At 45.2% G+C, this 16,521-nt stretch overlaps 1 protein-coding gene and 1 long non-coding RNA gene across 3 annotated transcripts in view; one reads left to right on the forward strand and one right to left on the reverse strand.

The window, feature by feature from the left end:
- The window catches only part of LOC115352311 (alpha-2-macroglobulin-like), a 40,872-nt gene extending 34,179 nt beyond the window's left edge, over nucleotides 1-6,693 (reverse strand). For both annotated transcript variants that reach the window (XM_030040263.2, XM_030040262.2), the window contains exons 1-3: nucleotides 6,419-6,693; nucleotides 1,323-1,506; nucleotides 331-487 (exon numbers count right to left, since the gene is read on the reverse strand). In XM_030040263.2, coding sequence (XP_029896123.2) covers nucleotides 331-487; nucleotides 1,323-1,506; nucleotides 6,419-6,678 — 601 coding nt within the window. In that variant the 5' untranslated portion in view covers nucleotides 6,679-6,693. The remainder of the gene's footprint in view (nucleotides 1-330; nucleotides 488-1,322; nucleotides 1,507-6,418) is intronic.
- LOC115352313 lies at nucleotides 4,291-16,075 on the forward strand. The gene is made up of 4 exons (XR_003927093.2): nucleotides 4,291-6,053; nucleotides 6,414-6,525; nucleotides 9,383-10,348; nucleotides 15,468-16,075. It is a non-coding gene; the product is annotated as an uncharacterized LOC115352313 (long non-coding RNA).
- Nucleotides 16,076-16,521: the final 446 nt, after the last annotated feature.

Here is a 16,521-nt window from a genome sequence, read left to right on the forward strand (position 1 = left end):
CTTGGGAGTGCCTGTCCTGCTTTGTTGATTCAGGTGCAGCCAAGGGAGACTATGCTTTGAAGTCATCCCAGATTTGTGCCTCTAGTTGAGTAGAATGAATATGAGCCTGTGCCTACATCTGGCTGAGATGCTGTGCCTGGAGGTTGGAGAACAGGAATGGTGAATGTAACACATGCCCTAGATCTCAGCTGACAGAAATAAGATTTACTGAGCGCTTTAACTCCCCCCATGAAGGATTCTGAAAACTTTAATAAAAGTATGAAGCCTTTGGGGAATGAAGCCAGTAAGTTTTTCTGCTGTCAGAGTCAACACCAACCCAATTCCCCATACCTGTCTGTCCGGGCTTGTAGATGGGTTTGTCTGTCTGGACGAAGACCAAGCTCTCAGAATTCTTGACCAGCACCGACTTGCGGCTCTTGAACTGCAGTGTTGCTCCCTTCACCATCACGGTGAGAAATGCCACTGATGTGCTATTGGATTTTGGAAGCTAAGGAAAATGAAGAGGATAACTGCTTTACTGATTCACCCCATTGCACTCAGCCTTTGAAGGACGGAGTATTAGCTATGTCTGACAGTTCCCTAAAGGGACACCAAAGACTCAGGGCTGGAAGCAAGAGAAAAACATGATTTTCTGATATGAACTTGGAGGGCTTGTCTCCTCTGTCTCAAGAAAATCTTCTTCCTTCAGGAATTGTTGCAATGATAGATCTTCTCCATTTCCTTGAGTTTTCTCCATGCTGCTTCTTCCTCTCCTTCCAATCCCTTCCTTCATTTATACACTTTCCTTAGAGAGATATTGAATCTCATCTTGTTCCATCCTATGATTTATCAAAATGGAAATCAACCCAGATTCATTATTTAGGGGATGGGACCAGTTAATCACATTACTCACCAACCAGCCTTCTGCAGGAAACAATCATGAATAAGCTCCAGAAGGAGACAAATGACCTCATGGACCTCACTGTCTTTAACCATTCCCCAGCTTCTACAGTTCTCATTCTACTTTGCTGTTTTTCCTCTGGGGCTTACACAGATCAAACAAACATGATGAGGTATGTTCTGTCAGTCAAAGTTCTAGGATGAAGGATCCCAAAAGTGTTCTCTAAGGTCTGCATGCATAGAAATATCATAGAATTTGATAATGGTGGAAAATTATTCCTCATAAGGCGACCACAGTCAATTTTCCACGTAAAATTCATTTTTTGTTTGGTTTAGCTTAGAAGTCTCTGCAGTGTGTCTTATTTCTCATTTCTGGACTGTTTAGATCTACTACGCCACATCAGTAAACACAAGGCATCATCCCACAAGGATGAGATACTCACCGAGAAAGGGATGCAGGTGAACACGTCGTTCTCCGATACCACGTCATCAATCAAGCTCCTGTTTTCGCCTTGATACTCGAGTGTGGCGCTCAGCGTCACAGACTCATTCAGGTGGGTCAGCTGAACACAGACTTTCTCAGGAGAATCAGTGTGTATCAGAAAGGGCAGTAGCACCATATACTGCCTAGGAAGAGAGGGAAGCAAGAATCGGATCAGAAATGTGAAACAGTTTTAAGGAAACACTATTAAGTGAAAGGAAATTAACAAATCAGCATGCCTAATCCATTACTGTCCCTGTGAATAGCAGTGCATATACACGAGCATTCATTTTTTTTGGGTTTATACATATTAAACTGCCTAACTAATTAGCCTAAAAGTAGGAAAATGCTTGCAGTGGAAGGAACAATTTCTATGCTAATAGAGAGTCCTTTACAAAGGATGTTTTGTTCGGCTTCACAGCAGGGAGCAAGGACGGTGTGAAAGGTTCCAGGCTGTTAATTGATTTTTGTATATCCCACAATCTCCTATTGAGACTCAAAGGCATTAGCTTAAAAAGGTTGAAAATTCAGCAGTTTTAGGGTTGAGAAAAACACCCACTTGTCTGGCTGCTCCTGCCTTTGCCTATCCAGGTTTCCAAATCCTTCTCATGCTGAGCAAAAATGTGAGTGCTTGCAGTTTGGGACCTTATTAAGATGAGCACACAAAAGATTTCCGAGGGTAGTGTTTTATTGCAACACAAGTGTACTTGCATCTTCAAAGAGCTTTTGACAAAGGTCCCTCACAAAAGACCCTTAAACTAAGCTGCCATCCAATAAAAGGGATCATTTTACTAATTTTTTACTAATAAATCAAATTATTAATTCTGACCTGGATTAATTGGTTAAAAGATAGGACACAAAGAGTAGGAACCAGTGAAAATCTCTGGAGTCTGTTTTGGGACTCCTGTTGTTCAGTACACTTCTAAATGATCTGGGAAGTACAATCTTCTGGTAATTGTCCAGGGTAAGACCTAAAACTGACTTACATATTTGTGGAGAACTTTTGCCATATGGTGGGACTGTGCAGCAACAATAGCAAATGAACTGTTCAAAAAGGGAAAATAATAGAGGAAGAAAAATTCCCCCAACAGTATATATGCTATCGTGTACATGCTGTGTCATTAAGTGGGCTATTACCACTCAGACATGAGTGCTGTTGACCACTCTTGGAAAATTCTCATTCAGTGACAAATGGACTGTAGGGAAGTGTTCAGAAAGGAATAGAGGACAAATCAGAACATATCATTTTGCCATTGTATAATTGCAAGGTACTTCCACATCACATATATGGCATGCATTTAAAAAATGGATTTAGCAGAAAAGATTCAGTGAAGGATGGCAGAGATGATCTGAAATCTGGAATGATTTCCATAGGAGGAGACACTACATAGATTAAGACTCTTCAGCTTGGAAAAAGGCATGACAGAAAGCTATAAAGTCATGATGTGCACAAAAGAAAGTATGGTTTGTTCATCACCTGTGACAACAAGTGTAGTAAACAACACCAGGTGAAAATACTAAGCAGCTGGCTTAAAAATAGAAGGGAGCAGAAACTTTTTCACTAAATGTACAAAATCAAACTGAAGAACTTAATGTACCAGGTGCTGTAAAATACAAATGTACGATTCTGGTATGGCCAGCCTGTGGCTCTTGAGTCTTCTGGTGCTCTTAAGCAGTCCGAGAAGGGCACGTATACACTGTCACTCCCCGCCTGCCAGTAACTCTCCAAGGCATATGGTATCTGCCCTAAGGCACCAGCTATATAAAATTTGCTATGAGGCTCATAAGGGCAAGAAGATCAGCTACTCCTGATATGAAGGTTATTTAAAATGTCCTGGGTAAATTCATTGCCCAGAAATGGCTAGAAAACATAGCAGCATAGGTGTAATCCCTGCCACAGTAAGACCTTGAACCTCTGATAGGAGCTCCATAAGGCTACAGCAGATGGGAAACTCATTTCCACAGTGCTCACCTTGCTCTTCTACTCTGCCCCTTAGCACCTATGACTGACCACGAATGCAGACAGAATACAGAACCACTGTAGTCCTCCGGTCTGATGCTGGACCATTTTCATGGGCTTGGTATTCCTTTTTCTGTGTGCACATTCAAGCTATCCAAATACAGCAGCAGGAGGCTCTGGTGGCAATTTAGTCTGCAGGGTATATTAATCACTGTGCGCATGGGACAAACCCTGTGGTCGGGACTGCTCATACCACTTTTCCGTGGAACCTCCACTGGGGAAGGCTAATGTGCACCTTGCCAGATGGTGCCAGCCCTGGGCAAAGAGATAGCTGGGCCCATTCAGAGCTACGTTATTGCCTGGGCTCTGAGTTTTTTGGAAGTCCTAAAGCCAGTGTCTCCGTTTCCCTCACCACCAGGCAACAGGATAAAGCACGGTGAGGAGCCAGCGGGCAACTCTGGTCAGCCCGGGCTGCTGCAGAAGCAATGAAAGGAGTTTGCTCCAGCCACCCAGGGAGAGACTTACAGCTTGTGACTATCTGCTTGCCCCAGCGCTCCCCTCCCTCTCACCACAGCTTCACCCTGTGCCTGCTTCCCCTAATCTCATTTCCCCTGCCCGCTGTCAGTGTCACTGGCAGTCTGACTGTAACGTCCAGCCTACTGAAGGGACAGCGTGACCTAGTTCGTGGGGAATTTGGCCTCATTCCTCTTCCTGTTCACTGTTCTCCTGAAATTTTGGCCAACGCGCAGAACTTGCCCCTACACCGGCTTCCCTGCCTTTGAAACAAGGATATGAAATATGCTGACCTCCCTTTAGCTGTTTTGGGATGTGTTGGTGAAAAGAGCTAGATGAATTAAAATACTATGAGACCTTTAAGTAACTGGGGTCACAAAGTGCATGTATACACGTTCCAGGACAAAAAGCATCTGGGTGCCCAAAAGAGACCTCAGCAGTCTCCCTGCGTGCAACGAACTGTTCTGACAACAGAGGCAGCGACTCGGTCAGAAGCAGGCATCAAGGAGGGATAGGAGACCCTAGAGAAAGTGGCTGGGGCAAAAATAATGAGTTTGTCTGTATAGAGAAGGTAATACTCTAGCTTAAGATGGACTAATGTCTGTGTATTGACTCTCAGCTACTTCCTAGAACAAACACGCAACCGAAGAAGGCAGTGAATTTCATCAGCTCCATGAGTCCAAATCCATACCTGCCAATTCAAGTGCCATCAGGACCTTGCATTTCTGACCATACGCAGTGTATTCCCAAGCATGGCCACTGCATTGTAAAACAGCTTGCATGCACAACCACATACCAGAACAGGAGAACAATACCTCCTGTTGAATTCTTCCAGAACAGAGCCAGAGCAAGAAAAAAAAAAATCTTGCTGTCAGTATCTTACAGAATCATAAAATTTTTGGATGCAAGGAACCTCTGGATGTCTCCAGCCCAGCTTCTCCTGGAGCAGGACTGTTGCAAAGGACTCCATAGATGGAATTTCCACCATGTCTCTGGTTCACCTGTTCCAGTGCTGCACTGACTTGGTGAATACATTTTTTTCTAATATATAGTCCGAATCTCAATTGTGTCTGCTGTGCAGCTGGCCACATCTGAAACAGAAACAGCAGCAACTGCTTCTGCTCAAAGAAGCAATCTCCCTGCTTGTGTAGGGCACAGTAAACACGTCTTGGTTGGAAGCTTCATTTTGTCTTCAGTTCAAGGACGGCTTTCCCTCTATGTTGTACACAGCATCTGATCTACCCTGCAGCACTTGAAACGGAACCACTGCCCGCATAGTACCTAGCAATTCACTGCTCAGACTCTGCTGCCTCCCTACTGGGCTCCTATCTTCATTCTGTGGATCCTTACTACACCCCACTCTCCCCCACCTCTCCCAGCCCTTCCTCCTTCTCCCCTCCCAAAATGGTGCTCAGGTCAGGGACAAAGAACAGCATGTTGCTCATAGGAGGAGAGGTCTGAGCAGTACGTATTCATTCCCCTTCCCCCTGATCTTGGTCAGGGATGAATTAAGATTACTTAATTACATCAGCTTACTGTAGGGAGACCAGAGAGATCTGCCTGACCCCAAAGCAGACTTGGCTGGCTGATCTACCCCAGAAGCACCCAAACAGGGCAGGTGAATGAGGGTTTGGTGGTACACCATGAGTCCAAGGTCCTTCCGTCTGAGCCGGTCACCACTTCACCTCTGACCGCACAGTAAGCGGCAGCAGTAATGCTGCACCTTCTGCTACAGCTGCTGGCACTACTGCCGTGCTCGTGGGCATGAAATCTCTGCAGCAAGCACTGAGATCCACGTCGGTGAGAACTGCGCTTCTGCCAGCACAGCAAGCGGTACGGCGTGTGACGGCAGCCAGGCTCTGGAGAGGGAGGCTGCTCCCATCCAGGCTAGAGGCTCCGGAGCAACCCGCTCCGGTAGTCGAGGCTGGGCTGGGGATGGCAGACTCCAGTCTGCCCGTGCCATCCCGGGCTGCCCCTCTCCTCGGGACCCTCGGCAGAGCGGGTGCTGCGGCCGTGCTGCTGGTCCGCAGAGCCCCGGGGTGGATGCCCCAGGGGAGGGTGCCAGCGCCAGGCTCCACGCCAGAGGAAGAGAATCTAGGTCACAGATCCTCTTTGGGAACAAGTACATCTGATGCTGCCAAGGGAAACGAACTGGCTTGAAAGCAACGGGAGACCGGGGAGAAATAACTCGGTGGTTGAAGCAAGGATACCACGGGAAAGGTAAGTACATGGATTCTGGCAGCATGCCCACAAAACCCCAGGGACCTGAAGGTTTCTAGGCAGGAATATACTTAGGCAAAGATGTTGTGAGGATCCAGGGCTGGACTAGCAGGCAGCTGCAGGGCGGGAGTGTGGGCACTGGCAGAGCTGGGGGGGCAGGGGGTCCCAGGGCTGTACAACCAGGGGCTTGCAGGGTGGGAGTGGGGAGCACTTGCAGAGCTGTGCAGGGAGCTCAGGGCTTGGCTAGTAGTGGGGCGCAGGGCAGGAGTGGACGAAACTCGCACAGCTGTTTGACAGAAAGGAAGAAAACTGGAGGAAAAAAGGAGCACTAAGACCTCCCTCCCCCCTCCACATGTGTAGCTTACGGTTCTGTGGCGGGAGAGGTGTTTCCAGGAAGGAAGAAGAGGAGCAGGAGGAAGATGTTTGGTTTGCTGGGCAGCCCGTCCTTCCCCATGGTGCGGAGCAGGTCGTGGTGAGTCAAGCAGACACGCAGCCTGGTCCGGTGCTGCTGTTTTCCTGCACCTTGTAATTTCCCTCCACTCTCTGCTGGGTCAGCCTCTTTATAACTGCTCTCTGCAAACAGCCCAGGGGCTGGAGGAGATAAGGGCTGGGGGCCAGGACCCATCCGGAAATGGGGAGAGGCGGTACGGAGGAGCTGGAACAGAGGGACAGTATTTGGCCAGAGACTTTCCAAGTGGGGGCAGGGTATTTATTTATTGGGTAGTGCTTATATTAGAAATCTTTGAATGATTCATACCCTGCTTTCTTTAACCCATCATAAATCCACACTGTTGGGGAAATGAACAGTGTTCAACACAGGGGAATATTCCTTGTGGGCAACATCCAGCCACAGCACTCTCATGCGGGGTACTGTGATCTTTTGAAACCAAAAGCCAGGTTTATAGGCATTTTAAGAACAAAAGGAAACCCACTGACAGAAACATTGCCCACATTGTGTTCACAGAATACCGCAGGAGTTTGCTGACACAGTCGCTAACAGACCTACTATGGGTTAGACAATCTGTCAGGAATACAACCCAAAATGAGGTGGGGTACTGGTCTAGATATGGAAATTAGTTCTGTTTCCACTGTGAACATGCACAAATATTACACAATGCCGTTGGGAGACATCTTTGCCTCCCCAGCATGGTGATCACCTTCTGTCATCCAGTGTCACCTGGAGTGCAGATGTTCCAGGTGTTCCAGGTGGCTCCTCCTTCCCTTTGCCACATTCAGATCTGTGCTTCTGTGAGTCATGTTTGTAATAAAAGTCACTCAGAAATAGTGCTGCTCTCTTGACTCAGTCTTCTGCAAACCTCTGGTTGTAGCAGCTTATCCAGAAGTTGGATGTGGTAAGAAAAAAAGTTTTCTAAATTCCAGCAGGTCATTGAACAGAAGTATTCAGTCCAAACTACAAGCACTCCCTGAGAAGCCTAACTAGGTGGGGTGGTTGCACCAGTCCACAGAAAACCACAAAATCACAGCTGTAGGGCTGTCAGCATGCCCTCCTGTGCCTGTGCAGTGAAAGGATTCGGTAACACTCTTTATACAGATTCATGATTCCTGTGAAGATTTCTGTTGTGTACGAATAACCAAGCAGAGAAAAATGCTTCAGCATAAACCACCTTGAATGTGTCTATGTGAATCCACATTAATGGCAGAAGTTCTCTGTTCTGCTTATTAGATCACAACAGCAGAGGCAGCCCTATTTGCTCTTTGCCTGAAGATTAAGCTTTGAAAAAGAGTGACTGTTAAGACTGAATGTTAGCTATACAGTGTGTCTTGACTCTGATGTAGTAGCCAGAAAACTGCAGGGAAGAGCAGTGCAAAGGACCAGGAGAAATATCTGAGGATGAAAGGAAGTTTAAGACTGGCTGTCAAAAATCAGGCATAGTCTCTTGCAGAATAAAATTTAACACCTTTTATAAATTACAAAATTTAGGAAAACAGTTGGGAGGCAGCCAGTGTCTGCTGGGGGGAAGTGTTATATAAATGTCATATGGAGAAGGAATGAATGCATACTCACACAAACCAAAAGATTTAGCGGATTATCAGTTAGAGATGAAAATACTGATTAAAAAGTGGTTGCATAACTACCAAGTAATAAAAACCATACAGATCTTTCTCCAGAAATGCCCCCTATTGTCTGTCCTCTCACTCCCATCTTCAACTTCTCCAGTAAATAACTCATGTAAAATAGCAGTTTTCAAAGCAATAGCGTCCTGGGCATTTGCTGGAAAACATGACTCATCCCAAGTTGCCTGTTGTCATTCAGGCTGCTGTACACTGAAACCAAAAAGAAATCCGAATGGACACATGCAAAGTACACTTTAAGGGTAGGCACGTAAAACTAAAATTCATAGATCTATAGGGCCTTCAAAACCAGTGATTTAATGGAGATCCTATTCACTATCGTCTTCTTCCTTCTACTAACCAATTTACCATCCACAAGGTATAAAATACGTGCTTCTCAGTCTCCCAGGAGCCACTTACCAGCTCTCTGACACCCTAATGCCCTCTTTGCTCCACAAGCCCTAACCTCCCCTTAGCTCAGGCAGTTGGTGCTTCAGCTGGTTCCTGTCTGAGAAAGTTCAGAACAAGCGGTCTGAACCTGTACTTAGCTTGAAAGCTGTGCTTTTGCACACCTGAAGGAGAGATTGTGCGACTGAAAGACTGGCTACTTCTTCCAACAAGGCTAGCTGGTCTAATAAAAGATAGCACTGCTGAAAAAGGCATGCAACATCTTTACCATACACAGTGATGGCTTCATGATTTTAACCACAGAGAAGATATATTTCCTCTTATGATAATACTTCATACGTGTCTGAGGTCACTGTGCACCTGGCAGGTCAAGAGACAATCTGTACGTATCGAATATCTTCAGTGACTCGTCCCCATATTAAGCTGGTACAAAACCTAAGGGAATCATTGTACCTAAATGTTGATCACAAAGAATTTAAATAAGGCCACATCACAGTAAACGGTTGAAATAGCCAAGATGCCTAAATCTGATTTCTTATAACCCTCCAAGCAGAGTGGATTTCTATACTAAATGATAGCAATTAATTTTGGTTCATCCTGCGTGAAAATGAATGATTACATATGTTTACTCTCACTTTTAAAGGTAGCACATATTTTGGCTGTTCCACAGGAGGTTTTAGAAACTTATTTATTTCCAATGCTAAATCAAAACTATAACATTATTCTAAAATTTTATTTTGTTCTGAAGAACACTTGGGAAAATTAGCTTAATTCTAGATAATTCTCAGAGACGTTACAGTGATACACTGATAAGTTACATGTGCTGATGCATTGGATTTCCTTTCCAGGTATTATTGTATTGAAATGGAGCAAGACACCAGATCAGTAAGAAACGGACACCATGGGAGCACTTCTACTTTGCCTGAATGTATCATTATGACTATTTTTTTATTTTCTGGAGCATTTAATTCTCCACAATATTTCCTTCTCGGGTTCCTTTCCACCATAAATAAAATACATTATTTTGAGTTGGACCAACTGACACAAAAGATGCAATTAATAAGTTAATACAGGCCATCATAAATATTGATAAATTCCAGTCACAGCAAACCTTATTCTGCAAAGTTTCTTATAAGCCATACAGTCTTCACTGCATTGGCTAGCAAAGATGACAGAAAAATGTGAAGTGTCCTACACATCCCAGTTTATGACCACTATAGAAAACATATTTCCCCATGAAAACAAAGTAAGATAGCGAGCCATGCAATTCTAATCACTTTAACCCAGTTCTGGTATATTTTCCTCTGAGTTCCTTTCAGTTTGTACTGTTCAGCTTTGTAGATGACTACCAATTGTCCAGTAACAGAGTGGCTCACTGGTCACTGCAATTGCAGGAAGAAAAGCTGTCTGTGGGTGGGTGTAAATACCCTTAGTACCATCACAACACTATTATGTGCAGGAATCCTTGTTTGCCCCAGCAGTATTAAGCAATTTTGGAACCACTGTCACCAAAGGTAAATAATCCCAAGATGGACACCTGCTTCTTTATTGTGTTCCTGTTGTGCCTCCTCAAGGACTGTAGCACAACGCTCAGCCCTCAAAGCCAAACCAAGGCAAAAAACTGAACTTCAACCTTTGGCTTTTAAGAAGAGGCATGTGCTAAAAAAAAAAGCTGAGGAAACAGCTCATGGTAACACTGGTATCGTGCCTAAGGTGGTCAATGCACTTTCACACAAGAACTCCTGGTGGAAACCAGCGGCTCTAGCAAGGGAACGTCTCTCTTCAGTACCTACAGCAGCTTTGCATGGGGACAGGTGAGAAAACAGTCACCGTAAAACCTGAGACTTACATTAACAGCTCCGGTTAACGAAACTGTGTTAGCTGTTCAGCTAAAGGCTGAAAAAAAATCTTTCAGGAGAACAAAGACAAATGAATTCAGTATTTTTATACTAAAGGAAATCCAAATAATGATATTACTTTCCCCCACCTACGTAGCTAAAGCAAAGAAACCCAAACCAATTTATTTCAAATGACAAAAAAGCATTACAAGAAAAAGTACTTATATAAATTCATAGGAGTAACACCAATACCCAGAGAGATAAAAGAGGGTTTATTATTGTGTGGGAGACAAAATATTTCACAGTCCATAGTAAAGAGAAAGTCCTCTATCAGAAAACCTCGGACAATACAACCATTATACAAGTTGTAACATGCAGATAAAAGAAGATATGCAATGAAATGAAACACCACAAAAAGGCTTTATCAGCTAAATTTCAAATGAAACTGAAAATATCAGAGCAAATAAAGGTTGTCCACTTTAGTGGGTTGTTGAGTATCTTAACCTGAGAGAAGGGCCTGGTGGCAGATTAACTGCCTTTCCCAGGCACGGACATCTGGGCTGCCAAATATAACTCATATTTCTGTCGTGTCATATGAACAGATGAGTAAATTCAGGCATGGCAAAGGCATCAATGAATTACTCTCATTTTAATGCACTTTGTAGATTAAATTGCAAACCAAATCGGTAGCTGGGTTTTATAAATAGCCCTGTGACTATGCTTTGCGTGATGTAAGGCTATCCCATTTGTAGGGTAAGCCCTATACAAAGTAGGGTTTATCCACCTTTCCCAGCTGTGTTATAACAAACATCACCTCTATGTATAAACTTTGTCTTGCCTTAAAATAAATGTATACTGTATGTTGCAAAAAAGGCTGCAGCCAAGGTTGTTAACCCTCTGGCAAAAGAAATCAGCAGTGTGTCTGTCCGATACTTAGATTGCAGAGTTACACACAGAGTAGGATCAGTTGTTGAAATTCCACTGTTAAATCCATTAAAGGTAATCAGTGAATGATATCTAATAATTTTAAAATATATAAACAGGAAACTAGCTGTTTGCACGTTCACAGATATTTTTTTGATATTACAGAGAAATTAAGATAGTCCCTGACGTAGTAAAGAATGAAAAGCTATTTTCATTTATACATTTGTATTACTCAGACTCTTGCCAAGGAAGGGGAGAGAAAAAGCCAAAGCATTTACAAATGTGTCTGAAAATAACACTTGGGACAATTAACTACACTCTTTTTGAGTCATATGCCTCCTCTTTTCAGGTAAAACTTTACCATATAAAAAGACATACAAAATGCATATAGACTTCGTGTTTATCTTTTGGTTTAGCTGTGATGTTATTGCCTGGGCTCACTCTCTCCTCAGATTAGGCACAGGCATCTCGTGAAGGTCCTTCTGCTGGCCCTGAGGTTGGTGTTCAAGGCAGGTGGAACGAGTTGGAGCCAGGCTCTTCTCAGAGGTGCACAGTGGCAGGACCAGAGGCAACGGGGCAAGCTGCATACAAAGAAACGCTGGGAAAGCAGAAGGAAAAAATGCTTTCCCTGAGGGTGATGCAACAACAGAAGAGGTGCCATGGGACAGCCATCCCCAGAGACCATCCAAACTTCATGGCGTAAGGCCGTGAGCAAGAGTGCCGGCAGAGAAAAAGACCGTACTTACATGGCATAGGCATTTCAAATATTTTTCCCGTTTAGATTTGGCATTCATTTAGCTACAAAAAAGTGAAACCCCAGATCACCGCCGCCCTCTGAACAGCTTTTCTAGAAGGCGGCAGCCGCGGGCTGTGCCAGCGCCAGCTGCCAGCTGGACCACGCTCGCTGGGGCGGCTGTGCAAGGGGGTTTGCTCCCCCAGCCGTGCTGGGGTGGGGGGACCCGGCCTTGCACCATGGGGGCCTCGGGACCACAGCCTGCTGGCTTTACGCTCAGCTCAGTTACCGAGCCAGGCCTCTCTCCGTGCCACAGCAAAGCCAGATGTCATTCGGTGCTCAAGACACAGGTCTTTCCCCAGTGCAGAGAGGGGCTGCGATTCAGCTGGAAAGTGTTTGTTCCGACCTTTGAGGTGGAGGATGGTGCAGGGAAGCAAGACAAGAAGTCCTAATGGAGTAGGAGGCAAGGAAATCAGATAGTCTCGTGTTTAACCCTTCCCCCTGCACCTCAGCTTTGTTCTGTTGCACCTTGTTAGGCAGGGCAGAGCTGGTCAGGTTTGGCCCTTCAGGTCAGGGAAAGGGCTACGAGCCGTGATGCTGTAACGCAGCTGGAGAACACGCCATTTATCAGGACCTTTCTGGACACAGCGTCCTCCCGCAGAGCCCGCCCTGGCTGCATTACACCACTGCAATTCCCTCTTGGTTTGGGATACCCTGCACTGGACACAAGTGGTTGGAAGGGACCAGGACAAGACCTCGCCTAAGCAGCCGGGGGCTGTGGGGAGGGATCCAGCTGTGCATCCCACACTCGGCACACAGGACTTCCCAGATGAGCTTTACCCCGGCACAGACCTCGGGTCACGGAGTATAAGTGCGGACACCCCTCGCCTTGACAGGAGGGACAGCAAGGGGAGCCAGTGCTAGTCACTTCCAGTAAAGTGAAGTAGAGAACATGTGGCACGGTTATGCAATTGCCTGTGGTAATAACCCAGCCTTCACTTCCCCGTGGGTAGTGAGCCAAAGAGTGGGAGGCTGAAAAAAATGTGCGAGGTTAGCACTTTAATAGTGTACACGCAGAGCCCTGTCAATACACAGTATGGTGATTTTTACTCCCTCCGCCTCTGCCTGCCTCATGCATATTGACCCTCCCTTCACTCTCAAATAGGATTTTTTAAATCTCCCAGCTGTCAGGTTATGTACACAGTGTGACAACATGGGGTCCAGAGGCCTTCTGAAATCACGTTCTTAAGGGACGTCCTGGATTGCCCAGCAGGAACACTGGTATGGCAGGAGGGGGGAGCAGAGGACTCCGGGGCAGGATCAAAAGGCATCAGGAGATCAGTGTGCTGAGCTTGCAGGAGGATCACAAAAGGGAAGTGCGAGAAGTTTCCCTGAAGGAGGCTTGTAGGTCCTGTATTCAATGTAATGCCTTGCTTTTAGGATTTTCTTGACCCTCAGAAGGTGACCCTTTAGGAGGTCGAGCAGAAAGCAGCTTTCTCTTGCTGTTGGGGTGCCAGACTAGCTGACACAATGTTGCTTCTCCACTTGAAAAATTTGTGAGAAAACTTTTCATGGTTACTCTGAAAAAAAAATTAAAATGTACACGAGTGCTGTTCCTCAGGAAGCCCTTCTATGATGCTACGCGTTTCATAGCCAGTAGTGCCAGGGATGGGTCCGTGGTTCTATGTCACCTGTCTGATGAATCAGATGGTGGGGGTCGTTTGATTGCAGACAGGGCCCTACCTCCGTAATTGCCTAGCAGGTAGGTGGCAAATGAACTCAACAAAGAAACAATCGTAGAGCAAGGCTGAGTTGTTTCCTCAGAGCATTTAGACACATCATCCTTTCTTGACTGAAGGTCCCTCAGGCACATTTCTGGTCTTCTCTGATCAGTGAATTGGTTGGTCATCACTCACACTTCATATTTGACAGAGGGAGGGTGGTGAGGAGAAGACCTGAACATCAACAAGTAGGTAACAAGATCTGGAAAATAAAAGAAGTCATACAGCTGAGGTCTTGCTGTGCCATTGTTTAACAGCTTGGCACTATTACCTGTGACACTGCGGGGATCACAGAGGATTTGAGCCAGAAGGTGGAGCAACAAAATTCCCTGGACCAAGGACTCCTTTGTCTAACGAGAGTGCTGGGTAAGCAATTGGGGGGCCTAAGCAAGAGAATGCTGCTACACTGGAGCTTATCTTTCTGGGGAGATCCATTTGTTTTTTTCCTCTAGATTTTGCATCCTGCTGCCCACATTGTGGATGAGAATCATCATCTACAGTAAAAAAGCTTATATTCAGTTTCCAGAACAAGTGTGGTCGTTATAGGTCCTCTTCTTCTAACTAGGCCATGACATCAGTCTTTAGCAGATCGTTCAGTGTGAACTCCACATGAGCAGCAAAGCAATTCCCATGGCACAAATAAACTTTACAAAGAAGGATTTAACACAAAGGGAAGTAAGCTTGACAGAGCATTTTAGTCAAAGACATTCTCGTGATTATACTCGTTGTTATCTCTTTTTTTATTCATAAGAACCTGTATTTCAGAATAGCTTTTAATGTACTTCTAACAGAGCCAAAGCCAGACCCATAGGAGATCCAGAAGCTGCAGAGCATGCACGAGGGCACTGGCAGACAACCATAGTGAAGTTTCGAATTTCCCATTTCTCATGGTGTTGCTGACTCAGTCCAAGGACCTGCACAACAGTTTCAGTGGATACTTATATTTGTCTTTCTTCTATGGTAGCTTTTTTAAACTGAGATGTGCAATACCAAGCACAGCAAACCAGCGTCTGTGCCTTTAATGAGACAGCAGCATGGTATCTCAGAGCACCTCTTGGGCCAGTGACCCTGATTTTCTCACACTTGGGGAAATAGAGTTTGCTTAGCCTGTGTGTCTTGCCAAAATTAAAGTAGTTTGACCTTCTGAGACCTAGAACATTCCCCGTGTCTCTGGGATTGAATGATATGATGCCTCAGGATTATTGGATTACAGAGAAAGAAATGACATTCCGTCTAGTGGGTGTCCCTGTCTTGCTTAGTTAACAATTAATATACTTGCTTCAGTTTCAGGTGCGTGGCACAACACAGATAGCTGAAACAAGACACCCAGTTTCCAGAAATCTGGGAGGTGTTGGAATGCATTTTAAAGAATATAGCTGTTCCCTGCGGGAGCAGGAGCCAGGGAGAACATGGTCTACATGTAAAAATCTGGAGGAAGAATATGAGTATGGGATGTCTATTAGATCTGACTGAAACCGGCAATTAGTTGTTTGAGTCACAGGATAAAAATCAGGTAATAAACATTACATTTTCAGCATGCAGAGGAGGAGTCTGCAGTGGGAAATAATGCTCTTGATGTTTTAATAGTTCAGGTTTGGCCTAAGAGGAAAAGGCGGCTCCAAAAGAATGATAAAAATGCAGCTTTTTTTTTTTCCAGGACCTTGTTTCTTCCCAGAAAATGATATTTGGCTGAACAGAATAACATTTGGCCAGACCTGAGGGGGATTTTTATGAGTTCCATGTGGGATGCTGAAGCCTTGGCTTAATTGGCCTCAAATCCCCCAGAAAGATGCACATCCTGTATCCACATCCACTCAGCCTGCTCTCCTTTTCAACCTTATTGCTGTAACTATTGATTTCTCTTGCTTTAGTCCAGTCTGATGCTTGTGTAAATCAAGCTGGTTGCTACAGTTTGGTGTGTGTCAGGAAAGTAAAATTCACAGCCTTTCTTGCTTCCCTCCTACTGCCAATGAAGTTTTAATTTTGGAGCTTAGCATGGAAATCTGCACTCTACCCAAAGCAATTTCATGCCCCACAAATTCCTCGTCTGTGAAACTTAATGAACTTTTTATAACATCAATATCATGCATATCCCGGATGGCCAGCCCTGTGCAATTCTGAAACTCACACATGGCTGATGGATCCTGTGAGTATTTGGGTACCGTGTTGCCTGTGGAGACTCAGACATCTGGTTTGTTGAGGAGCCAGGCCTGAGTAACTTAGAAGCACAAATCCCACTGACTCAAATTATTTAGTAGCTTTTGCTAAAAAAATTGATTTGGGAAGAGGGATATTCTGTGTTGACATGATGATTAATTTTCATTGAAAAGAAATGCAAGTCCACACACAACTTTAGCAAATTGCCTGGTGAAATGGATCCTTTCAAAACACATACTAGTCCTCAGCACTTGAACAGTTTGCATCTTTGCTTAAATTCTTGTTCACGCCCTTGCATGGCAGGTCCTTTCCCCCCCCCGCCCCACTCCATGACAGATCCATCCTTTTTTTTCCCGCTCCTGCATGGCAGATGGTCAGCCCCTGGTACACCGCAAATAAGGCGGCGTGGGGCTAGATCCCACCAGCTCTGAGCTGCAGCCGGACCAACCTGGGACGGTCTCGGTTCCCACCGCCCTGCCTGGCCACAGCCATGGTGGTCTGGTTGGGGTGGGCAAAGGCTGCTGGCGCGGTTGTTGCTCCTGGGTAAGAGGAGC

The sequence above is a fragment of the Aquila chrysaetos genome, chromosome 17 (assembly GCF_900496995.4).
Source record: "Aquila chrysaetos chrysaetos chromosome 17, bAquChr1.4, whole genome shotgun sequence".
NCBI lineage: Eukaryota > Metazoa > Chordata > Aves > Accipitriformes > Accipitridae > Aquila > Aquila chrysaetos.